Here is a 26,763-nt window from a genome sequence, read left to right as displayed (position 1 = left end):
AGAATTATTAACACAATTATTTTGTTTTGTTCAATTATAATTACATCTCCCAAGAAATACAAATTATTAACAGACTTATCCATTTCCAAAAAGCTCAAGATTAAGAAAAATTGTCTTAAATGAACTAGTCGTCATTTTCAGTACAGTCCCCAGCATATTAATTTACAAGGAATAGCAAATAAAGATGAAAAGAAAGTACCTCATTAAATGTTTTGGTTTAGGCCAAAGCTACCTTTAATTAAAACCTCCAATCACAATCCTAGGGGACTAGCACTTAGATTAAGAACAGGGGTAGCCCATTGCTAATCTAATTCCCTGGGCTTCCCCGGCCCCACTGCCCACCATCTAGGCCTCATACTCATTTTCCTTCTAAGTACCTGAGACTTTTTTTTGTCCTAGTAATTTCCTTTGTCAGCTTCCTGTAGTTTGGGGCTAGGCTCTGCTTTCACCCTACCCTATTAACATCAACATAACTGGTAGCAGATGAAAAGTAACAATCTCACACAGCCTTTTTAGAAGAGCATTCAGCTGGAAGCTCTGAGCCCCCTGTTCTGCTCTCAACAATGTCCGTTGTGATCAGCTGTGTAATCTTGGGTAAATCCTTGCAGCTACAGTTCACCTCAAAGGATTACTATTAGGAACAAGCAAGACAATGTGTAAGTGACAAGGACTATGGGAGACAGTCAGTATAGTATGAAGGCTTTGGAGACCAAAGATTCTGCCATACAATAGCTATATTACTTTGGGCAACCCTGTTGCTTTCTCCTCATGTACATAATGGGAATAACTTGTCTCAGATTCTTCTGAAGACAACATAGTATAGAAATTATAAAATGTCTGACACATAACAAGCTGTCAATAAATGATTTACCTAAATGCACTATACAAATTTAAGCCCTACAATTCCTTAGTAAATATATAAAATTCACACAATTCAGAAGTGACTGGGGCAAAGAACTCAGGTATACTAACATCCTATTCTCCTTTAAGATTTGTTGCTTTTTTTCCCCCCTTGTTTTTAAGGTGAAACCATTTGGTTTATTCGATGAAATTGTCATAGTGCACATTTAGAATATTATGAATTTAAGGCTAAGAAATCTCCAACACAAACCACACATCTGCAGTTTTTTGCAAGTGAATTTTTTTTAAGTTTCAACATTAACATTTGTACTTTGAATGAAATTCTTTTAAGTAGCATTATACTAGCTTATACAAAATTTGTTATCGACCTATTTGTGTGCTTATGGAAATGGAAAAGGTTTTTAATCCCAAACCACCATCATGAAACAAGAGAAAGAGAGGAGAGAGAGAAAAAGAGAAAGGGAACACATAGTTGTGTTGAAAGTACATCCAAGAAATCACAAGTAGCCTTAACATTACCATCCAGGAAAGTCTGTTCAAGATAATCAATGATCTGAGTGGCCTCACAAATTATGTTTTCCCCGTGGATAAGGACAGGCACTTCTCCAGTTGAGTTCAAACGCATAAACCAAGGCTCATTGTGCTCACTCAAGGGCAGACTTACATCATGTTCCTCGCACTTCAATGCCTTTTCAGCAATTACCAAGCGCACCTGGAAGAGTTCACACTGGTTACTACAACACGTGTAAGCTTTCAATTAAATGACTTCCCTGGACACCGCTAAGCAGCCTTTCTGGGCTCCCCTGTGTTACTGACATTTTCAACAGTCGTTTTAACAATTCCTATTCCTGGAATTAACAAGTACAGAACAATATTCAACAAATTAAGAGAAGAACACAAAATAAGTAATGAAATGATTCTTACTGTATTCATTAAACAGTCACCCTCCTCATCACCACCACTTTCTTGGCGTCCTAAACCTGATTATGCGCCCTCCCCAGAAAAGAACCTGACATGTACGTACATCAGCTCTTGCTGAAGAAAGTGAATGCGAGAGAGCAGAAGAGATCGCAGATGATAAGGGTGCACGAAGGCACCTCCCTCTGCCTCTCTCCGAAGCCCAGCAGGCAAGGCCTCCAGGCTAAATACTGAAAATGATGCTTTTTTTGTCGCATTTCGCGAGAGGCAGAGCCTGGGTCATAGCCACGTAAGATTATCTCAGACCGGTTCTACCCGCTCCCCACCGGGGGGCATCCTGGAGGGAGGGCCTGCCCAGGGTCAGGACGCTGGAGGCGGGTTTCTAGGTGGAAGGGATTCTCTGAGCCGGACCCAGCAGGAGCTGTCCCAGTGCTGAAGCCCGATCCGCGTCACCCTCCGCCGCCAAGGCCTGTACCTTTTGAGAGCTGAAGGAATGCGTCCAGTGGTACAGAATAAGCTTAACCTCCGCGTCGGCCTTGCCTTCCGCCCTCAAGGGCGGGCTCCCTCTCTGCTCTTCCTGCCTCCCAGCCATCTCGGGGTAAGCGAGCGCGGGTGGGCCCGGCCTGTCCGCCCTGGGCTTCTGCCTCCCACACTGCCCCGCAAGGCGTTTCCGGGTTTTGAGCCGTGCCTGCCGGAAGGAGGGCGCGCGGCCCGCTGGGAAATGTAGTTCCGCCGGCGGCCGAGTCTGCGAAAATGCTTGGTCTGCGCCCGGAAAGCCCCTGGCAAGCCTGCGAGTGCACCTGGGAGGTGCAATTGAACGGTTGTTTTTTGTTTTTGGCTTTTTTAGAAGAAAAAAATCAAAAATATGAGACCCTGGTTATGAAGGGCCGTAAGGAAAAATGGTCATAGCAAATTACTCTTCGGTTTGGAGGTTGCTCAGGTATAAAAGCAGCAATTTCCCAAGATACTTAGGGTTGCTCTTAGAGCCTGTTCCTTTTTTGGAAAGGAAGTTCCGGTCGACAAAACAACAGGAAAAGGATCTATGAGTTTTCATTAGAAGATGCTACTATGACATTAGTGGACTAATTCCTCAAATTTGACTAACTGCTGTAGATTAGAGAATAGTCTTGTATAAACCGTTAAGTACTTGATTTTGATAACTGTGCTTTGTAAAAGAAAAAAAAAGATGCCACTATGGAGTCATGCAAAAAAACTGTTTTTGTCATAAACAGCTAATAAACAATGGCGATATAAAATAGCCTAGTTGTTAAACACAAAAATTCTAGAACAGTACTGCCTAAGTTCATGTCCTGGTTTTTCCATTTTCTAAGTAAGAATAATAATTTTATTGTTTCTCTCATAAGATTTTTGTGAAAAATTAATAATAAAATGTTAAACACTCAGAACACCCTGTCACGTTGTAGGCACTCAGTCTTAGTCACAGGTTCAGTTGCCTTATAAACATTCTGTTTATAACCATAGAATCATAATTTTATATTAGTCTAGTTATTGTATGTCTCTGAAAATTTGGCATCATATAGTAAGTTGAATTAAAAAATCTCTTACAGTAATATGTATAAATATAACCATGGAATAAATGCCTGTACAATGTATTTGGCAAATATTTTTTGAGCACCTACAATGTTCCAGACATTGTGCTGGCTCCTGGTAATATAAAGATATGTAAGATCTAATATCTAACACTCAAGATATAATCTGGCAGTACGGACAACCAAGGAAATAGACAATCACAATAAAGATGAGAACTGTCTTACGGTGAATGCAGAGAACAATGAGAAAGGAGGGGCAGGCAGTCAACCGAGGTCAGAGAAAGGCCCCTGAAAAAGACAAATCTCATGAGGTTCTTCCTTGCCTTTACAGTACTTCATTTGTTACTCTCTGTAATTCTTTCATAATTTTTAAAGATTTGATAATGTCTTTTTATATCCTTCAGTTAATTCAAGTGCTATGGAAAAAGTGAACTCCTTGCCAAAATTGTTTTTATCAGTTCACACTTAAGAGTAAAAGGGGAAAGAGGAAAACATTGAAATCAGAGTGGGGTTTAAATTCTAGCTCTACTCTAACTTGAGCTTTCTTCAGCTTTGACATCATTGTGTGTAAAAAATGGATACATAAAAATTATATGCCTACTCAGATGGCTGTGGGAATTCAAGAAAGGATGTACATAAAGCACCTAGGGTATTGCCTGGAATGTAGCCATTGATAAAAATATATGTGTAAAAGCCCCTTCACTGTCATTAGGAGGACATCATATTACATTTCATCCTCTCTCTTTTGGTCTCAAAATTTTTAAAACTACCCATATAATCCCCCTCTCCCATTCCTCTTCAGAACTTCATTTTTTAATTATCCACCTTCAGATTCCTAGTTTTCTATTCCATTACTTTCAGTAGCAAACACTGCACTTACTTTTGCACCAACGTTAGTACTAAATCATTCTAAATATTTGAATAAATTCCAATACTAATGATAAGCCATTTGTCACCTGCAGCTGAAAAAGTCCTGACAATAAAGCCCTGGTCCCTCAAACACTGAACACTTTCTCCATCACATCCTGCCCACAGCAAAGCCATAGAAGAAACACTGAATGGCTTGATTACTTGGGGTTTAGTACAAAGTAATCATAGATCTCATTGGGAGTGTAAACATGCACAGAACTTCTGCAGGCAAATGTATCAATATGCTTCAAGAATCTTGAAAATGGGCATAACTTCTAACCTAGCAATTCCTCTATTTGCAATTTAAGGAAATAATTGTGACAAATTCTGACAGTTGATCCTACCTATTTTCCCCTTCTTCCATGGTAATAGAAATTTTAGCTGAGTACATGACTGCTGAGAATAAAGACTGTATTTCCCAGGCTCTACTGCAGCAAAACATGGTCTTCTGACTATCTTCTAACAAGGGGAAGGTCATGGATGTGCCACAGGGCAAGTTCTGGGAATCTTTCTTAAAGAGACAATCAGCCCTGTGCCTCTTGTTCATCCCACCCTCCATGCTGCTTCAGAGAGGATGGATTCTGATCTGGACCATGAAGAATGGAGCCATGCCCTAGGAACAGCTGGGCCATGAGCTTGGGGAAAATTGACCTTCTGAAGACAATGAGGAGCAGAACCCACACCAACTTTAGTCTGCAAACCTCCAAACTTTTACTTGAAAAGGGAACAAAGGATCTTGTGCAAGGCACCGTTATTTGGTGCTTTCTGGATGGTACTCTCTTAACCTATCCTCACTAATACATCAACCTTGTAAAATATAGGTGGCTTTTATTTCTTTATGCTTCTGCATGGTCTAATTGTTCTATAATGAACGTGTGTTGCCTTTAACTGTTAAAGGTGTCAACACTAAAATAGTATCATTAAATAGATGACATAAGGAAAAAGGTGTGTGTGTGTTTGTTTTATCACAATAGAAGAACTGCTACATCTACTTCCAATGATCTATAATCATTTTTTTCCATCCCAATAAAAATATAAAAACCTTATTATCCATTCACATGTTTATTCAGAGCTTCTACTACACTGTGTATTCTGTATCTATGAGTTTTTGTAGATCATAGATATAATTATTGTGGGCTCCTTGAGGACAGGAGCCAGGTCCAGGTAAATTTGTTTTCAATATACACTTGTTGAGCCCTAAGTGCTAGATAGAGAAGATACAGAGTTCAAAGTCAGTCACAGTCACTAGCCTTAAGGAAATCAAGTGTGAAGGCAGAGAAATGAGATCCCAACATGGGGTGGTACTTGCTGTGAAATCTAGAAAGTTATAGTAGGAATATAGAGAAAGGCACCTAACACAGATAAGCTTCCCAGAGGCGGTGATAATCTTTACCATAACTAGTACCATACTAATGCAATTACCCATATATCCAGGGTAGTGTCCCCACTGGCTCATGATAGCTGATTGTTAAATTTCCGGAATTTGCAAAGTGGATGTTCAACTCAGCTATTTGTCAAAATTAAATCAAACTGAGTTGCATTTAAATGAATTATTTTTGCCAGGCGCGGTGGCTCACGCCTGTAATCCCAGCACTTTGGGAGGCCAAGGCAGGCGGATCACGAGGTCAGGAGATCGAGACCACCCTGGCTAACATGGTGAAACCCCGTCTCTACTAAAAATACAAAAAATTAGCCGGGCGTGGTGGTGGGTGCCTGTACTCCCAGCTACTTGGGAGGCTGAGGCAGGAGAATGGTGTGAACCCAGGAGGTGGAGCTTGCAGTGAGCTGAGATCACTCCACTGCACTCCAGCCCGGGTAACAGAGTGGGACTCCTTCTCAAAAATAAATAAATAATTAATTAATTAATTTTTAAAATAAAGCTAACAAATACTTAAAACTCATCATTTCCTAATTATGTGTATTATTATCTATACTCCTGAGTTTGTGTCTATCATATCCATACAAAGGAAATAGTATATAAGGATGTGCTACTTGTATATCTCTTCCTCTCTGTTCAGTGATGTCATGTTAGTGACTTGAAATTGGCCATGGTAGAACTTTTTACAGAAATCAGTAAATGCTATCATGTTTAACTTTTTCCCAGAAAGTTGGTTGTTAAATATTTACTAGTATACCATTGAATGTATCTATCTTATTTAGTATTTAATAAAGTGTTTTGATGAGGAGAAAGAGAACTGGGTAAATTTGTGAATGAGTAAATTTGCATACTAATTTGTTTTCGGTACCTTTTCCTTTCCCTAATCAGCTTTTGCTTCCTTCTCCATTTCCGAGACATCCACTATGCTTATTATCTTTTCATTCTCTTCACTATCCTTAGGAAGAACATGGATATGCACAGGTCAATCTGCCCACTATCAAACACTGAGCACTTCCTCTAGCACATCTTCCCAGCAGCAAAATCATGAACTAGTAAACACTGAATGAACTGATGACTGCACTGATGTTCAATATTAATACTTTATAAACAAAAGGTATAAAGTAGAACGTCTGCATCTAAAGATCGTAAACAGTTTTCTTACAATCTCATTTGATCTTCATGATAGCCTGTGAGGTAGCTACCATCCCTAAGTTAGAAGAGCTTCCACTACAGTTATAGCTGAAGAAATGAGGTTCAGTAAGTGAAAGACTAGTCCAAAATTGTGGAGCCAGTAAGTGACAGAACTACATCTCAGACACACATTTTCTCATTACTAGTCAAGTATTAGCTTCTACTACACTATGCTAGCCTTAAACCAAAGAGAGAAAGTTGTGGACTTGCAAGTTTTAACCAGCCTGAGGTGGACTTTGGAGAAAAATACAGCCAGCTTATTGAAAATGAGTCCATGCAGATGGATACTGTTCCATTAGAGTCCTTGTCAAACTGCTGTATTATTAAACTACTGTCCATATGTCTTTCTGGTGCATCAGACTCTGAGCCACTGAAGGGCAAAGATCCAATATTATTCATTTTAGTGTCACCAGGAACCCAGAAAGTGCTTGGTACATAAAAGATGAACCCAAACTGCTTATTAATTAATGGAGAAAAATAGCAGGTAACCACTACCAACAAAAAATAACAAATACAATAATAATAAATTGTGACCTAATAGTCTACTGCTCTAGAAATTATACATGTAAAAGTAACTTCATTTGATAAATTTTCATATTTATAAATCTAAATTATAGATCATGGCTCTGTAAACTGACTTTTATGTTAACATTTATTTCAAGTTCTTTCTTCATTTTGCCTATTTCTGAGTGAATGAAGTTCACATGAATTTGATTGATGTTATAAAACAATGAATCACATAACTTCTGAGCCTGAGTCATCTTACCTATAAAATTATGATAAAAAATCTACCAGATATGCTGGCTACACAGAAATACCCAGTTTAGGAAAATTCCTCAAGCTAGACACTTTTATGTTTTGTGCAATTTCTTGTATGTTTTTGCTTTATGCTTCAATAAAGTTTTACTTTATCCTATAGCACTGTTACGGCTGAGGTGGTATACATTTATGTAAGTCACTGTTATGTAAAAATCCTATTACTGACTTATCATATATATTTTGACAGGTATTAGGTAATTCCTATATTTAAAAAAGAAGAAGAAGAAGAATGACAACTAAGCTAGAGAAAACTGATAAATTAGAATACTCTGGATTTCTGGTTTTTTCAGGTACTTTTATGAATGGCCACAAGAGGTCTCTCTGTTTTTAAGAATAACCAATCGCCTGCTATTTTTCCTTCTTGACAAGTTAGAAAACAGAAATGGTGATATTCTCCAGAGAATATATTTATCTAATTAAGCTATTTCAAAACCAAATTTTCCAAAATTAAAAAAGATTTTTTTCTTTTTTCTTCTGAGATGGAGTCTTGCTCTGTCGCTCAGATCTGGAGTGCAATGGTGTGATCTTGGCTCACTGCAAACTGCGCCTCCTGGGTTCAAGCAATTCTCCTGCCTCAGCTTCCTGAGTAGCTGGGATTACAGGCACGTCCCACTCGGCCCGGCTAATTTTTGTATTTTTAGTAGAGACGGGGTTTACCATGTTGGCCAGGCTAGTCTTGAACTCCTGACCTCGTGATCCACCCACCTCAGTCTCCCAGCCAGGCGCGAGCCACCGCGTTCAGCCATTAAAAAATGATCTTTTATACCTGTAGAAAAAAATAGAATTGTCTTCACTTTCTCCTGACAGTAGCAATGTTAATACTATTAATAAACACCCAGAAACTACTTTGTCTGCTCAGCCTTGACCTATGCCAGTAATCAGATCCATGTGAATTACACAAGATTTTTAATTGGGATACACATAAGAATAAAGGGTGGGGGAGGGGTGTTCACCCACATAGACACAGGCTTAAGAAAGCAAGCATACTGTCTGTGGCCAAGACATACTAGAACCACAGCACACTGTGCACAGGTGCTCAGTGATAAAAGTTCAGTGCCATGACAAAGGTATGCTGTGTCAAAGGGGCTCTGTGATCAATACGCTGGGAACAATGCATTGGGGACCAAGAAGCACTGTGGCCACCCCCCCCCCAAAAAAAGGGGAGTGCTTATTTTAAAATTTTTTTCTTGAGAATTTTTATCTTGAATGTGAACAATTCATGTTAGCTGATATTTCAAGTGTCTATAAAATTCTAAATATTATCTAATTAAATGAGATAAAAGATGGTTCATCAAGTATATGGATTTGATAAAGAATTGTGATGGTTCTGGCTAGTTTACTAGAGTTCCAATCAACCTGACTCCAGTACTGTATTTGATTTATTGCAGTGGCTCACAAAGTATGGGTCCCTGACAAGCAGTGCAACACTACCTAACTTCTTAGAAATGCATATTCTACTGAATCAGAAACTCTGGGGGTGGAGCCTAGAAATCTGTTTTAACAAGCCCTCCAGGGTTTTCTCATGCAGATAAAATTTACAAACTATCAATTTAGTGTATCACTGATGAACTGTCCCAATTCTCAATCCCTAGTTTTCCCTCATCTGTAAAATTTTCAGAGCAGAATAGTGAGAGTCTAAAAGAAAAGGTTAAATAACTTGAAACAACCTCCACAAAATGGTCTGTAAAATCTCATGGTGTCAAGCTACCAGTTAAAGAGTCTCCAGGTTCAAGGTGCTAAGATTCCACCACCTTCCCCTCAAAAACACAGATTACCCTCTGAGGGCTTCTAAGCAAAAGCCTCAACAACCTTAGAACAGCCCAGACTTGATTTTGAAACTCTAAAATGTTTTCTCTGGTCTTTCACTGCATCCCAGAACAAATAATCATGTTTAATAACAAGTGCAACTCATTAAGTCAGGACACCTTTGCTATGAGGTTACTATGGACTTATAATAGTTTAATATTCTAGTTTCCCAAAGAATGGCTAATAATGTTAATGATGCACTAAATTCTTTTAGTAGGAAATTCACTTTAAGTGGAAATTCACTTTTCTTGTGAAAAAGATTTAACATTATCTATCTATGCTCTTTCATCCAACTCTTCTGTGATGAATGGTGTACATATTCAGAATAAGTACACGAATATAGACCAAAGATGCATTTGCACCACTTGGTTGCTAATACTTCTTGGAGTGTTTTCTGTGTGCCAGGAAATGTCTTAAGGGCTTTATATGTATATTGTACTTAACAGTTGCAAATCCCTCAAAGCAGGGAGAAATATCATCCCTGTTTTACTGATGAGGATACCGAGGAGCAAAAATTTTCCTGAACTCACACTGTTCATGTCAAAATGAGGAATTAAACCCATCAGTCTGGTCCAGAGATTGTGTTCTTACCACTACATGATCTGGCCTTACTATATAAGGCACAACCACAGTCATCAGTTTGATTTCACTAGTCCTACATATAAATATCACCTATTCCTTAAGTCACTAATTGTTCTACCTTAGGAAATTTTTGCCCAAGATTGTTTTGAGTTCATAGAAAAAAACTGGGAGAAATAGGGTAGAAAGAATATCCTGCTAAAAGTAAACCGACTTTTAATAATAATATAATTATTATTATATATGCTCTAATAATATCTAATTTCCTTCTAAAAGCTTACAAAGTGCCTTTGTAAACAGTACTTATTTGATTTTTCCAACAACCCTTCCAGTAGAAATAAGACATTAGCACTGAGGTGTGAAGTTCACTACCTCACTAATAACCAGTAGAGCTGTAACTAAAACCCAATTCTTCTAGCTGCAAACTCACTGTACGCTCTAACCGTGTCCCACAGCCTCGGTGTGGCCTACCACTTGCCTCAGCTTGTATGCAGGACCAACTCTAGAGCCCTCTCTTTACCTACTGGCAACACAGCCTGACTTCAGTTCAGTTTCTTGGCTTTTGGACACATTGGTTGGGTCATGGAATCTTCCCAGTGCAAGAGGAAGTTTTATTCAAATATTAGATGACAGTGGGAACTGCCTTCTTTTTAAATGCAATTTCTCCACTGTAACATAGCATTACCCTTCACTCCAGAATATGGAGTTGTTAAGAGCTCAAATTCTAAAGCCAGAACTAGATTCAAATCCTGGCTTCACTGCTCACCAGCTATGTGATCATGGGCACGGCTTCCTCATCTACAATCCAGGTAAAGCAATTATACCACCATTATTGGGATATTTTGAGGATTCATTGTAATTTTTAACATGTTAACTATTTAACACAATTTTAGCACATGGCACATAAGAAGTATAATAGATAATAATGACAGAATGGTAAAAATAACTGGTTTTTTTAATACTCTGGGTAAATGTCAGCTAATAATATGTTCTCCAGTGTATCCTGCTAGATTGACTGCACTTTGTAACTTCATTTTTGGCAATTCTCTCTAATGGTTTACAATGAATTTTAGGTACTTACACTTCAAAACTACATGTGAAATAATCACTACTAGCTGGAAATTACAGTTTATAAAGAAGGAAATAATAAATAATAAAAATCCTTAGATATTACTCATTTTCCACAGATTCATTTCTTGACTTCATGCTACGCCTGCCGAAAATCATTAAAAGAACATTTCAATGGTTATATTAATATTCTGCAAAAATCACTTATAATATGAAGGTAAGAAAAATCTAGGAGAAAAAAACGAGGCACTTCCCACTGTCATCTAATATTTGAATAAAACTAATAATATCACAAACATTTGTCTTATTAAGAATAATTAAGAGGTATATTTACAAATGCAACTATAAAAGCCTGTAGGATATGTTAGACACAATCTTAGAAACACACATTGCGAAGAGGATACTTAATGCTTAGGTTTGAAACTGCAGCTTTTATATATTTCCTAAAGTTAAGTGCTTTCTTATTAATTTGAAACATGTTTGTGTACATTTTAACTATCCTCTCAGTGGAGAGTGCCTTTTTCTTGCTATTTCCCAATAAATGATTCAAGTAGTCTTCCTGGACATCTTATTTTATCATTCTCTTTTCATATTTAAAGGAATCTTTCCAGAGATTTAAGATCATTTGGAACATAGCTTTGCCATTCAAATTAAGAGTATTTAAGAATACATTGGTATTTATTTTTCAAACGTCCTTGCTGTTGTGTTCTTTTTGTCACTAAATAATATATAGAAAAGTTAATTTATGTCTGCACAGTCTCTGGCTACATGAGAAACACGGCATAAAAACTCAGAGACATAAGCTTTAAAGAAAGAAAATGCTAATGTTGCAAAGGTTTCTCTAAGTAAGATTTTGCTTTTTGATGGTATAAATAGGGCAAGTTAAAGTTCTGGGCAGCAGCAGACCCTGAGCAGCAATAATCATTTATGCTCCTTTGGCACCAGCTTCAACACACTGGCATGATTTTTTTTTTTCTTAACCACCCATTACCAAGGACAGTGAGAGCACAAACATGAGAGTGATTACAGTACTATAAAAACATACTTCATTTTATCTTGTTTGTCTTAATAAGATCCTAAAGAAGCATAAGATATCAGTGATCATAGAATATAGTGCTGAATTTTACAGAGACACCAAAGTGTAAAACATTGGCTTTCATTTTTTAAGTACTATATTTTTCAAACAAAAGTAATATTGCAATCCACAGAGAAAAGATCAATTTAAATCCTCAGTATGTAACTGAAACAAATGAAAGCACGGAGTTGAGTCTGTGGTTACTAAAGCTCTATGAGAGAAAGGGGTGGTGTGGCCAAAGTGAATCTGCTTCCAGGGACTCCCTGTGGGGACAGGTTGGAGAAGTCAGTGAACCGCAAATATGGCAGACAGGAAAAGCTTGGCTTTATGAAATTGCATCATTTTAGAGCAAGGAAGTTTAACAGAAAAAGGGAAACTGGTCAAATCCAGGTGATGCTTTGGTTTCCAAAGCACATGGGAAGAACCAGCTACATATGTTAGCTTGAAAACGATTCGGCCTAAGAGACTCCTGCTGTATGCAAGTTATGAAAATGCATAAGCCCCATCCTGCCAGTTTCAAGTGGCAAAAGACGATGGTAAAACCACAACTCCCCAGAGATATGGCCATATAGTATACGAAATTGGAATGTATATGAAAATAGAGAGATGAAGATGAGGCATCTAGAGCCTGAAATGGCTAGAACCCAGCGGCTTGGTCTGGAAGGGAAGCCTTGATGAGTTTTGAGGTAAGGGAGATGTTCCTTCCTGTTAGACTTCCCAGAGAAAGGTGCTAATTCTGTGCAAAGAAGTCACTGAAATCTGATGGACCCTCTTTAAATAACTGATGACCAATGAGAGCCCTCTTTTTTACCTTCCTGATAACGCCTGTGCCTTGATGGCTGTGGCAGCTGCAGACAACAACAAGTTATCAGGCAGACATGCAGAGAAGTTCTCAGCTCTGCTCTCAAGAGCCCTGAGCCAGCTGTCCTGAAAGCTGATTTAGAATGTCCTCCCCTGTGGCCAAGAGGGTGCCAAGTCCCTTCTAGCTCTGAGTTGGGGTCTAGACCCTATGCCCTGTTTCTTTCTGTGCTAAGTCACAGCTCTGAAATCAGCACCAACTTTTGTACACATTCCTTCCAAAGCCCTGAGCCACCCCTTGTGGCCAGTGGGCCTGCTGGGTGCCGTAAATGTGATCCTGTCTGTCGTTTTAGCCTCAGCAGAAGAGCGACATGACCATATTTATTGCTGTTGCTATTCTGGGGGGTGGATGACGTTTTTCTCCCCTTGTGGCTGAGCCCTGCCTGTTCATCTTTCACCACTCCCTCCAAGTCTACAAGACTAAAACCAGTGATACAAATAGATTCTATCAGGAGGAAAGTTAAAATGAGAAGTTCTTAGGCATTTCCAAATCTATCTGCTGTATGTCATCAAAAGCTTCAAAATCTGTTGACCTACATTTTAAACGTGTACTGTTAGCATCCCACTAGTACCATAAACAGCTATTGGTGGTAACTTTGTTAAGCAAAGAAAAGATGGATAAGGGTGGGGTGGGGGGGCGGGAGGGGGGTGAAAAAAACAACTTAACTGATAAGTACAGCTTAGAAATTTGGCAAATGTTGGCTTTTTCACCAACACAATGTTGAGTGTTGGGAGTGTCCAAGATTTTCTACTTGCCCGAGCGTGAGCTCAGTCTCTCCACTCTTCCTAAGACACTCCTCTTTTGTGACATGAAATAAACTAAATGACAAGCCACCAAAACTCCAATTGAGGATAAAATGATACAAGGCACAGGTGACGGCTCCTGGGAAGTAACTATATACAGGTTTTCTAAATGAAGGACTTAGATACATAAATAACTAATTACAACATGCATTACATGACGCACCAACTGAGAGGGATTCTTCCTGCCTTTCGAGGTTGTAAAAAGGAAAGAAAGAAAGAAAAACAACAAATGAGAGTGACTTTGACTTAACCACTAATCCATACTCATTACCAATTGGTAAAATCTTCTACCATAGCTTATAATCCCTCCGTGTTTGTATGCACCTAGTTCATCATACGCATGTGACATTTTTAACTTTGCTAAAATGACTGTTCAGATTCCTTGTGCTCTTCTGCAAATTTGGCTTGAAATGTACACAGAAGCAGAACAGTATAGCGGAGGCAGCAGGTTGCAGAGGTGATGAGCATGGGCTGTGGGTGTAGAGCCCTGCTTGGCCACAACCCAGGTGTGGAAGTGCTTGAAGACTCCATTTCCTCTGTAAAATTAAGGTCATGAGCGTAGCCACCTTCCAGGCTTGTTGTGAGAATTAAATGAGAGAAATCTCTGTAAAAGCAGTTAGAAAAATTAAAAGGCTGAGAACAAGAGCCTTGTTTGCATTTTAGTGCAGGGGCATTTAACCTCCCTTTAACAAGTTTCCTTTGGATCCACTGTAGTTCATGTTCAACCTGTCCGTTCAGTCTTAAAATGACAATACACAGGAGTTGTGCTCCAGATTCTGATGTTTCTGGCTGTCTGCCGGGGAAATACCTTTTGAACATTCAGGGTATTATTTAAAGTGCACTATCAGCTGAAAGCTTGGCTAATTTTCACCTGAGAAGTCCATAAACTACAGAATTATTTAAATAAAAGCCTTCGAAGAGGACGTGGTTCTTAGTGCCAAGAAAGTGATTTTATATATATATAATATATATAAATAGTATGTAAATATATAATCTTACAATAAATAAATATATATATCACATATATGGCTTATCTGCACTGTGTTTTTTACTTTCTTCTCTCTTTTCAGTTGCATATTTCTGCACAATTACATCACAGATGTGTACAAATGAAGCCATCTTATTTCTCTAGGACCAAAATTAGTAATTCTAAAGACCCATTTCTACTTTTTTGTAGAAAAAATTAGCTGTCTGTAGAAAAAAGTAGCTTTTCTGGCTGTCTCCTACTCATCCTCCAGAGCTTGGCTTAAATGTCACAAAAATGAAGCGTGGAAAAACACTTCATTTTGTCCCTTTCAGGGAAACTTAGCTACCTCTAGTATAATATAATCCTTTTGGAGGTAAATATTCAGTCACCCTTCTCTGTCCCTCTGGTGGTGGGAGGAAGGGTGGAGAAAGGATCTAGTTTTCAGGTGGCTTGCCTCAAGGGAAGGGCATCTGGTTTAAGAAACATCCTCTGGTACTCACTGGCCTCCCCTGAAGTGTCTTTTCCAACAGGATCTTTGGCACTTGACCTCTGGCCTTGCTGCATCTGCTGAAAGATTCATATCTGAGGTCACTCATGGTCAAGCCTCCCAGCACAGTCAGCGTGTGGGTGGCCACTCCTCCTCCCTAAGGCTGACTCAATCTTGGCTCTAACTGATCCTGTGAAATACAGCCATGTCTTCCATCCAGGCTGTCCCTTTGTGATGCACACCCAAAGCCTCACCTCTCACTATACCACAGCAACCCACCAGCAGCCCACCAGCTTGCAACTCTTACCCAGGTTACGCCAGGAGAACTCATCTCCAGTTTCTTCCAAACTTCAACTCATGACCCAGAGGACCTACAGAGGCTTGTTGTAGCTACAGCTTCATAGGAAACAGACTTTGAGATTTGCTTACAGAAGGTTTATTGGCAAGAGTTCTCCATACAACATCTATAGAAGTGACGGGAGCCGGGTTGAGCAGAGAGAAGTTAGAACTGCCACACACTTGCAAAAAAGCTGACTGTACAGGGAACTGGAGCTGGGACAGCCTTTGTGAGTTGTTCCAATTGAAGCAAGGAAGCCAGACCTTTATCACTCCGACAGTCTATCAGTTATTCCATGTAGGCTGCCCCCAGCGAGTTCACATGACCTCTCACTAGGAGGCACTCTTTGGCTAAGGGCAATTCTGGGAGAAGGAGTTAGTCACAGGCATCAGCTACCAACACTCACATCAACAGAGCGATTGAATGCTGGATCCCAGAAGAGTGTCTGTGCAGCACTACAAGGTCCACTACAGGACTATCTCAGGCTCTGCCTAAATACCCAAAACCAACCCCTCTACAGTGGCTGTCCTGAGTTGGTTCTGAATATTTGATGAGGCTGCTGCCATACCTTCTCCTAAGACATCTGGGAGGAAGTCTCATTTGAGACACTTGTGCCCTCAGATAATCAAATCTGGAAACTTCTATCCCCACTCCCTCTTGAAGACCTCTCCAAAATGCTCTGATGTCATGTCCTACATCCTCTCGCATCTATGTGTCACAGTTAAAATCCTGTATTCAATTCTCCAATTGATAACTGTTGGGAACCCCATAATCATTTTTTCCTCCTTTCAACAAAACCTGAATCTTACAAATATTAGCCTTGATCTCTTGTATATCATTTCTTCCAAAGTTAAAATCCATCTGCAAGTTGAAAGTTTCAAGTTTACACCCTTTGTAATTTGACCTCCTCTGCTCCTGAAGTAATCAACATTGTTGAATGATGAGAAGACTTGTGAAAACAGTGAAACTAGCTTAAGCTGATATTTCAAATATATTAACCTGATCAGCTTACAAATGGAGGCTACACCACTTTCTGCTGTGTCATGAAATGTACATTTCTCTTATTGGCTGCTGTTTGCATTTGGCAAGTTACACAAAGTGTTTTGGAGCTCTCAGTTTTAGAGGGCCTTTACTCAAACTTCCTTGCGAGCTGTTCTTTATGTGCCTGAGAACAGGGCTCAGGTTTTCCAGGGCTCTTATATTTTCTTCCCACACCCCAGTGGATCAGTTTGTGGACTTGACTTTGGAGCCTAGTTCTCTAAGCCTTTTTCAGCCACATGGCCAAGGAGGCAAAGACCTCTCAGTCGCCTTTTTCTAATCCTGTCTGTCCTAGATACCATAAGCAGGAATCACGGGGATGTGTGATCTCACCCAAGTTGGTCTCTCCTTAGTCTCAGATCTTAATGATCACCCGATCTTGACCATACCAAACGCTGGGGTCTAACGATCCCTTTTTAGGCTGTTAAAAGGTATAATTTATCCTGTCCCTATGGATCTATGTGAGAAGAAATCGTTTCCTTTTTGTTTTTCCTTTAGGAATAATCCACTCTTAGGATTCCAAGCAGAAGTCCACATACCCATGGGAGTTCACCCATGTATCCTAAGGGGTCTGTTGATTCCCTCCAGATTTTTCATCTCCATGGGCTGTTACTTGATTTCAGAAGCTGATTTTATGTTTATGTTTAGGCTGACTTTGGCACTAAGTCCTTCTACTCTAATTGATTCTGACTAATGAGAAGAAAAGCAGACCTAATACATAATTGATGCATCTCCACCGAGCAATAGCCAAATGGTACACTGTACAAAGAACGGCTTCCTACTAGATCGCAAAGCAGAGTCCTGAACAGCATCTAGCAAGACGCATGGGCTGAAATTAGGAGTGTGGCTCCACGGGTAGTACCGTAACATTTTAAAATGAAAAACATCATCTGTCACATTAAATTCAGGTTGTTAACTTTGATATTATTTGTTTTCAATTATGTTAGCTTTATGTTCTAAATAAACTATAAGCATACAGAGGTATAGCTTATATTTTATGTACTGAAGTACACATATACAATGATTGTAAGTTTAAATAAAATAATAAAATTTAATCCACCACGGGAGAAAGGTCTGGACACATTTTTGTTTTCTTTCAAAAGTTATTCCTGGATTTCTCAAGCTTAAAAATAAACACTGTTCAATAGCAGAGGGGTCACATCTTGCTTCAGGATATGTATCAGAACCAATAGAGAGGGGCTAAAATTTAACAACCTTTCATATTTTCTAATATTATACTTCTGCCTCTTTTGCTTTCTCTGCCCCACCTCAACTATGGGAGGGTAATTAAATAGTCACTGCTTCTTACTGAACTCTTAGAGTAAGATCACAAACAGGCCCTGGTCTCTGCCTTCCTCCCCACCATCATCTCTCACCAAGATCCTCTCCTTTGCTTAATGAGCCTTCTCAGTCCCTTCAATGTGCCACACTCATTGTGCCACACTCTTTTCATAATTATTTTCTCTTCTCCAGCTGATCTACTTACTTTTCTGGCTGTCTTCTACTCATCCTCCAGAGCTTGGCTTAAATGTCACTTTCTTAGAGAAGCATCTAAGCAATATCTATTGAAGAATGGATGGGTGGGTGGATGGATGGGTGGATGGGTGGATGGTGACCAGACAGAGGGATGGGTGTGTAGATGGATGGATGATGGATGGATAGATGATGGGTGGATGATGGATGAAGGATGAATAGGTGGGTAGATAAATGGGTGAATGAATAGATGGTAGACGGATGGATGAATGAGTGGACAGACGGTGGGTGGATGAATGGGTGAGTGGGTGGGTGGATGGTGAATGGATGATGGATGAATGGGTAGATGGATGGATGGATGGATGGATGGATGGGTGGGTAGGTGGATGGATAGATGGATGGATGATGTATGGATGAATGGGTGGGTGGATAATGGATAAACGGACAGATAGATGGGTTGGTGGATGGATTGTAGATAGATGGTTGGATGGATGGATGCATGGGTAGGTGGACAGACAGATGAATGAATGGTGGATGAATGGACAAATGAATGGATGGATGGTTAGGTGGGTGCAGGGATGGATGGGGAGGCCTTCCCTGATCTTGCAATCTAACTGAAAGTATCCCTTGCCGTTCTTTTTTATAGCACTACTTTTTCTTCTGTAGTACAACAGTTGGAAATGATATATTGATTTAATATCTATCCTTTCAGTGGACTGTAAATTCCCTGAGGGTAGGGAGTTAATGACCTTATACCCATTACAAAGCACTCTATTTAGAAGGTACTTGTTACATATATATTGAGTAAATGAACAAAAGGAAATCTTGAAGATTATATTCACATCACTGAAATCGCTGTAAAGAATGGAAAAGCCCTTTTCTAACATTTTTCAATATTTTAATTAATGAATTATGTTAACATGGAATAATCTAAAAGAACAATACGTTTTGAGGGTAAGTAACCTGTGGCCTTTGAGAGGGAGAATCATAAACCAAAACAGGACTTGCAGATGATCCTGCTTGGATATTAATCAGAGACAAAATACACACCATAGTCAGTATGAAAATTACCTCAAAAGTTGTATTTTTAAAGCAAAATTCCACTACTGCTTGGACAGAATAGTTCTTGGGATACATATGATTCAGCAGTCACCACGTGCTTATAGTAATAGAAAAGAAAAATTTGGTTTTTTTTTCATCCAACAATAAAAAGCATCTTGAAAAAAAGTCTGAAAGAGGTGGTCCCAGGATCACTTGGACATACTCTCTTCCTGTATGTTCAACCCTACACCCCTCCTGTCTCAACATTGCTCTTAACCACCAGGAGTGGTGGACAGGAAATCCAGCTAATCCAGATGCTGATACTCAGAAGCAGGGACAGGCCAGTGTGCCCAGTTGCCACAATGTCCAGCTAGTCCAGGGCCATGTGAAACTCGCAGCTCAATCAAGGGTTCCAGCCATTCTAAAGTGGCTGGAAACCACAAGGGCTGGGGCAGGGAGTACCTTGCTGTGTCATGGCCTAAGAACAGAGCTCTTTGGGGGCTTACTTAGCCTGGATACTGAGCCCACTGCTTCTCCAAGGTGGATAAAAGAGACAGACTTCCCATGGTGCTGGTGCCTAGACACAGCACCTCCTAGTTCAGTCTCCAGATGCTGGACAAGAGAAGATAACTTACAAGTCCACCCACTGGTTTGGCCTAGTTATCAGAGTTTTGTTAAGGTCCTGGTTTCAAGGCCACCTCATAATGGCTAGTTTTGTTTTGTAAATATCAACTATCCATTGTATACTTATCCTTAGAAGACATGTTCTTACATAGTACTTTTGAATTTTGCTTTTAAAATTACAAGGAGAAGGATATTGTTTATAACTATGAAAGCACTTTGAGAGATAATTCATGCAAAAAAAAAGTAAAGTCATGTTGGGATCACTATTTTCAGACAACTTTGAACTTATTTGACTAGCTTAACGAATCTAAGATAGGCCGGGCACCGTGGCTCACACCTGTAATCCCAGCACTTTGGGAGGCTGAGGCAGGTGGATCACAAGGTCAGAAGACTGAGACCATTCTGGCTAACAGGGTGAAACCTCGTCTCTATTAAAAATACAAAAAATTAGCCGGGCATGGTGGCAGGCGCCTGTAGTCCCAGCTACTCAGGAAGGTGAGGCAGGAGAATAGCGTGAACCCAGGGAGGCGGAGCTTGCAGGGAGCCAAGATCGTACCACTGTACTCCAGCCTGGGCGACAGAGCGAGACTCCGTCTCAAAAAAAAAAAAAAAAGAATTCTGATATTGAATTCATCAGATGAATTCTGATTCCGTGGGTTTGGCATTGGACACCTGGGCATGTGTACACAGACAGTCCCCAACTGAGGATTTTTTTGACTTTACAATGGTGTGAAAGCAATATGCATTCAATAGAAACCATACTTGAAGTACCAATACAGTCATTCTGGTTTTCACTTTCAGTACAGTATTCAATAAATTACATGAGATATTCAACACTTTATTATTATAAAATAGGCTTTTGTGTTAGATGGTTTTGTCCAACTGTAGGCTAATGTAAGTGTTCTGAGCCCTTTTAAGTAGGCAAGGCTCAGCTATGATATTCAGTAGGTTAGGTGTATTAAGTACACTTTTACCTTACAATATTTTCAACTTATGATGGGTTTAATGGGTTTATCAGGATATAATCCCATAGTATGTCAAAGAGCATTTGTATTTAATAAGTTCCCCTTGGTGACTGTCAGCAGGGGAGTTTTGGAAATTGCCCTACGATAATGATTCTCCATCAGATAAGTACACTAGGATTGCTAGGAAAGCTCTCAGAATGTATGAGATGGGGCCACTCTGACATTTTGCTAGAGGAGAGCAGAACCTACACAAGCATCTTTTGAAAATGCTCACCCAATGATTCTTACCTTTGCTTTGATGAAATTATCAGCCCTAAAGGAACATTTAGTATGGAAACGAGGCATGATTTAGCATAGGCTGTTACATTGAAGGAAATGATGGTGTATACTTCTTTCTAGAAAAAGCAAAACTTTCAGAACAACCAAAATGGCAGGATTGACACAGCTGGAGGTTTCTAAATGTCCACTTCTGTCACAGACAGGCAAACAGTCTATGAATTATTCAATCAGTTGGTGAGTTGGAAATCACTCATACCATCTGGATTACCCAGGCAGTCTTTTTCCATTTCAGATGGTAAGTTTTGGAGGGTCCCAAAATTTATCAAGTCTATTTATTGCTTTACACAGGCTATTGCATCATCTACCAAATGGTGGTTCTATCCAGTTACATATACAGAATGGAATTTTCAAATAACTAAAATAATAAAATGCTAAGATGCTGAAGACTGACATTTCAATTTAATTAGTAATAAGTACTATAATTTCAAGTTTCAAATTGTTCTTCAGTGAAGCTTTCCTACTCTCACCCCATTGATTTGTATCTTTATAGGTTTTTACATATGTACAAATATAGCAAACTATAGCACACTACATACACTGTTCAATACCTTGCTTTCTTTTCTATCTAATAGATCTTGGGGTTTTTCCATATCAGTACATAGAAAGCTTCCCCATTCTTTTTTAAGAACCTGGAAATCTGATTTTAAACCCAGTTTTAGTAAGTTCTGATTTAGACTTTCCATCTCTCTCTGACCAAGAACAACCTGTAAATGTAAGCGTATATGTATGCATGTGTGTGTTACCTGTGTGTTCTTTAAAGATCACTGGGTGTATCAGTTCAAGGTCTCCAAGAAGCAGATTCCAGGATAGATTCAGACATATCAGAGATCTACCAGGGGAATACACATGCAGGATAAAGGCTACAGGAAACAGGAGTAGGTGGGAAACCCGTGAAAGCAAAGCAGGGAAGGAAGAATTGCATAGAAAAGGCTCAGACTGCAGTGTAGCCCTTAAAAGGTTTTAGTCAGCTCAGTGGGGAGCACAGGATATCTCACCCATAAGAGGAGGTCTGTGTTGAGAAGGAATGACCCAGTTCTTGGAATCCCACTGTGCTTGGTTATTGGCTGGAAACAGCTTAGACAGAGTGTGGCCTCAGCATGAATGCTATTGGAATTCAAAGGTGCAGCAGGTACAGGCTGTTCACCAACCTCTTCTCTCACAGCAAGTTCTCCTGAAGGAAGCTCTGAATGGTGCACATCTATGACCACCACAATCTCCCATTGCACTGCAGAGATTGTCTTCACATGTATCTGGGGGCAGTTCCCGGGGGACTTTCTTCCCAATGGGAAGCTCTGATAAAGGAAGTTAGTGGGACAAACAGCAGTCCCTGTTTCTCAACTCAGCCTTGCGGTTGAAAATGGTTCTCATCTTCTCCCTTTCCTTTACTTCATTCTCCTCACCATCAGCTATCACATGAGCAGGTTCTAGTGGCTTACTTAGTGGTGTAACCTAATCCTTCATTTCTGGAAGGTCTGAACCCTTTGTAAGTCATATATTCCTCATACCAGGGTTGCCAAATGAGTGCATCCATGGTTACAAGGAATCCGTAGAGTCCCAGGAAGCACGCAAATGGATCACCTGGGTCTGCACGTATTTTCTGTCCCCATTATATAAAAGCCTCCTTCTGCTCATCAAAGTCAACCATTTCTGCCAATTTGGTGATTCCTCTTCTTACCTGCTGATCCCTGGGCACAATCCCTGGATCTACCAGGCAGGAGCCATAGTTTGCAGCTCTGCTTTGTCCCCTGGCAAGAGTGCTTCCCCTCTGGGGACTCTGCAGAGCCCAGAGATGGAGGGATAGGAAAGACACTGAATATGATAGTAAGTGAGGTACTACTGATTCTAACTCTTAGTTCCTAGGCTTATATGTCCTCCCTATTAGAGATAATGCCATAGAAAAATCTGATTCCGTGCATATACCATATCCCCAAAAGTGCCACTCCATCTTCGCAGATTACTACCAGAAACTAGAATTATAGCTGCGCCTTTAGGAGACCGTTCCATTATTCTATGAGGTTAGCCCCTCAAATGTTACAGAGGTATGCAGTAATACAGTGTCTAAGATACAGGGGACCCCACAATCAGGGCTTGTTCTGGCACCTCCTTCACTGTGAAGTGGATTCCCTGGTGGGAGTTTATGTGTGAAATTCCATGCTTGTGAATCAGGTATTCTATAAGCCCCCTGGACAGTGCTGGTACAGGCTGAGGCTCTGTGGGGAGGAAAGGTAAATCCATACCCAGAACGTCTATCCTTAGTAAGGATGAACCACTGGCTCTTCTAGGCCGAAATGAGTCTGATATAATCAACTTACCACCAAGTAGGTGATTGATATTCACAAGGAATACTCTCTGTTACTAACAGATTTGACTTGCAAAGTTAGGAGAAGTTAAACTGACCTCAATAAGCAGCAGTCCTTGCTTTTGATCCCGGGTGCAACTTCTATTTCTGCCACTGAGTCTACTAAGCTCATGTGCCCCTTGCTTCAGATTTGGGATGTCTGTTGAGGAAGGCTGACATTGACTGGCTGAGTCCTGTCATCTAATTGGGTTTTCAGTGCCTCTTCCACTTTGTGTCCATTCCCATATGTTCATCCACATGTCTCTAGCCTAGACCTCCATGTTTTCAGTCTTCCAGTCCTTCTCCGTCCAGCCCCTGACCAGGCAAGGCTGTTAGCCACTGCTCAGAAATCTATATAAATATTCCCACGTGGGGCCACTTTCCCTTCCACACAAAATACATGACTAGTTCAACATTCACAGTTCTGCCCACTGGAAAGATTTTCCCTGTCTACAGAAGTTCAAGACCACTCCTGAGTATAGATATAATGCAGCCTCCATCCATTTTCAGCTTCATCTACATACTGAGCTCGTGCAACCATAAACCAGACACAGGTTTTTCCTCCCCCTTCAGCTGGTTATTTGAAACCCCAATCTGCTCAGAGGAGCGAACCAGTGGAACCCTGGTGGGGGACATGAGGGTCTGTCCCACTCAGCCCTTAAGAAAGGGCAACCTGTTCTTGCAGCTTTCCATGCCCTCTGGTCCCACTTAGCTTGCTCCTAGAGATCCCGGTCCCAACTCACAATAGACTGCTTCTGGGTCTGTCCAGCTTTGTCTTGTCAGAGTCAAGAAGACTCAGCTCATAATGGGAAATTCTGAATGAACAGGCTACCTTTACTACCAAGGCCAAGTAACTTTCAAAGAAACTGTTCCTAAAAAGATGTGAGACTGACTGTTGCAGATGATATAGACCCTTGCTTTAGATCCCCATAGACCTGCAACTATGATTCTTCCACAGGGGCTTGCCATAATCTTCATATATCTTTTCTCACCACTGATACCTCCAACACCATAGGCCCTGCCTGATCATATGGCCCAAGAGGCAGGGCTGCTTGCATCACAACCTGGCCCTCTGGCAAAACCCCTTCCTGCTCTGAGCCCTCTCAAAGCTGGTGGCCTCCCCTCTGTGTCATCTAGCACATAAGCTGAAGTACTGTCTAAGTGTGTATGTGTTGCTTCCAGAACCAAAGAGTAGGCCTACCGGGTGTTCTGCTTCCTTTTTGCAGCAGAGGATGCAAGACACATCAATTTGCCCTTAACTTGGAGGGGCTGTCAGGGGCAGTGGCCTTGATGCAAAACCCATAGGAGATGTGAAGTTGTGGCAGCTGGAGTCTGTTTGCCAAGTACCCTCCAAACTGTAGGTTCTCTTGAAGGGAGATCTGAGCAGTGAGCCTCCACGGCCACTCTTTGGGTGTTCTGATGTCTCTGTAAGCTTTAAAAAGTGCTTGCCACGTGAAAATGATGTAAAATGCAAGAGATGACAAAAATGCTAGAGTGTGATGAAGGAAAGGAAGAGGAATTTAAGCTTTATTTGGAATGCAATCAGTATCTGAAGAATCCTACAAGGGCTTTGAGGTGTGCATGCTGAGCTGATATGCAGATTGGTACTGCAACGGTTGGCAAAGATACCACATCCCCCCTTGTCATTCAGTTAGAGGAAAGCCTCTTCTATCATTGCCTATTGTTTCAAATCCCATTCCCAAACTCTTGGAACCATTCACTCCTCGATTATAATTTACATTTCTTTTACTGCCTAATAATTGATTTCTTTTTTCTTTCCTTCAGCTATGAGTCATTTAGTAGCTACTTACTCCTTTGCTTTCAACAATATTGTGTACCTCCTTTCTTTATGCAACTGCTTTATGAAAAGGTTATCTCATCAATTTTTACAACTTTTAACAACATCTCAATACTGACTCTCTTCAAAATGCTTTGATATTCCCTTGCTATCTCCAAGTCGTGCAATTTCAAATACCGAGTTGCCTTTCAGCCATAGTTTCAGAACAAAGCATTGTGATTTTAAACGTAGGATGAGAGATGAACTCATCACCACGTCTCCTCAGATTCCTGGGACTTCTTTTTCAGGAAGTCTCTTCTGTTCTTACAATCACAGATTGAAAGACAGACTTGAAAGAGTGGTAAACCTTCCTTCCCTTCATTCCTTCCCTTGGTAGCGTGCCTCTTAATTCAAGAAGATCATTGCATTATAAATATCTGGAAGGGTATGCCTTTACTATATCCATGAACAACGTGCCACTGACTACCCAAAATTGTTTCAACCATAGCAGTCCATTAAATCACTCTGTCCTCTTAACTCTTATGATACTTGGCACTTATTGGCTACTTGTAGTTATCGCCCTTGTATGTTTATTATTTTTCTTTTTCATCTCATGTCTCTTTAGAAATATTTTATATCCTTAAGTGCAAAGGCTGAGCCTTACTTCTCTATGTCTCCAAACCTGATAGTAATCATGTATGCATATATATGATGAATAAACATAAGCACACATATACATACATATAAATATATATTTTGTGGTTTGGTTCAGGCACTACATCTCTAATACAGACCTGCAATCCACTCTGTCTTCAAGTTACCACTCTTTCAATTCTCCCTTTCATCTGAGGTTACCTTTTTTATTGTTAGAACTTTCCTGAAACCCTCTGTGAGTCTCATCATTGGATACGGATGGTGTTCACGTCTATGTGGAGCTTTCCCCATTAGGAAGAGGAGGCAGAGGGCCACAAGAGACACATCATGAGAAGAAACCAAAGCATTGCCCTTGAGAGTTAAATAGGCTCAGCTGGTGTTTTTAGAGCAGAATTAGACTATTTCTAAATCAGACTCTTGGCTTCTAGGGCAGGATTGCCTAGTTATACAAGACAAGCCAACAAGTACCCAGCAACTATACAAAATTCTGCTACCATGAGGCTAATAGTTGGAATACAACAGATAACCTAAAGTTAAGGAGACTAGAAAGGGATAAGAAGAAGAAAAACACACAGGGAATGACAAAGCTGAAGTGGTGGGAGATAAAGATGGAGAGGAGAAGCATGAGATATGGGCATCACAGAAGCCAAGGAGATGAGTGCTCACAAGTATCAAATTCACTGTTGCCACTAGCAGGATAGGAACTGAAGAGATACCATCATATCTGTCAAACAGAAGGTCCCCAATGGCTAGACAAGCTTCACTAGACCGGTGAGAACAGAATCCAAATCAAGTAGTACATAAATCAGAGGCGGGGACGTAAAGACCAGAATACATTCTTTCAAGATCTGCAGTTTCAAGTATGGACATAGAAGACTTAAGGAGATGGCAGACCAGTAAATTAGGA

The 26,763-nt window shown here is 40.2% G+C and overlaps 1 protein-coding gene across 7 annotated transcripts in view; it reads right to left on the bottom strand.

The window, feature by feature from the left end:
* The window catches only part of GDAP1 (ganglioside induced differentiation associated protein 1), a 163,713-nt gene that overhangs the window by 132,069 nt on the left and 4,881 nt on the right, over positions 1-26,763 (bottom strand). For 2 of the 7 annotated variants that reach the window (XM_073999033.1, XM_005563564.5), the window contains exons 1-2: positions 2,255-2,430; positions 1,381-1,573 (exon numbers count right to left, since the gene is read on the bottom strand). The exons of 1 other annotated variant lie outside the window; for it this stretch is intronic. In XM_073999033.1, the coding sequence (XP_073855134.1) occupies positions 1,381-1,573; positions 2,255-2,371 (310 nt within the window). In that variant the 5' untranslated portion in view covers positions 2,372-2,430. Of the gene's footprint in view, positions 1-1,380; positions 1,574-1,885; positions 2,431-26,763 lie in introns of those variants that run through there. 4 more of the 7 variants (XM_015454980.4, XM_045398401.3, XM_045398400.2 and 1 more) reach the window with 4 other exon arrangements.

Source organism: Macaca fascicularis, chromosome 8 (genome assembly GCF_037993035.2).
Source record: "Macaca fascicularis isolate 582-1 chromosome 8, T2T-MFA8v1.1".
NCBI lineage: Eukaryota > Metazoa > Chordata > Mammalia > Primates > Cercopithecidae > Macaca > Macaca fascicularis.
The sequence above is the reverse complement of the archived record's forward strand: the minus strand, read 5'-3'. Positions and strand labels throughout refer to the sequence as shown.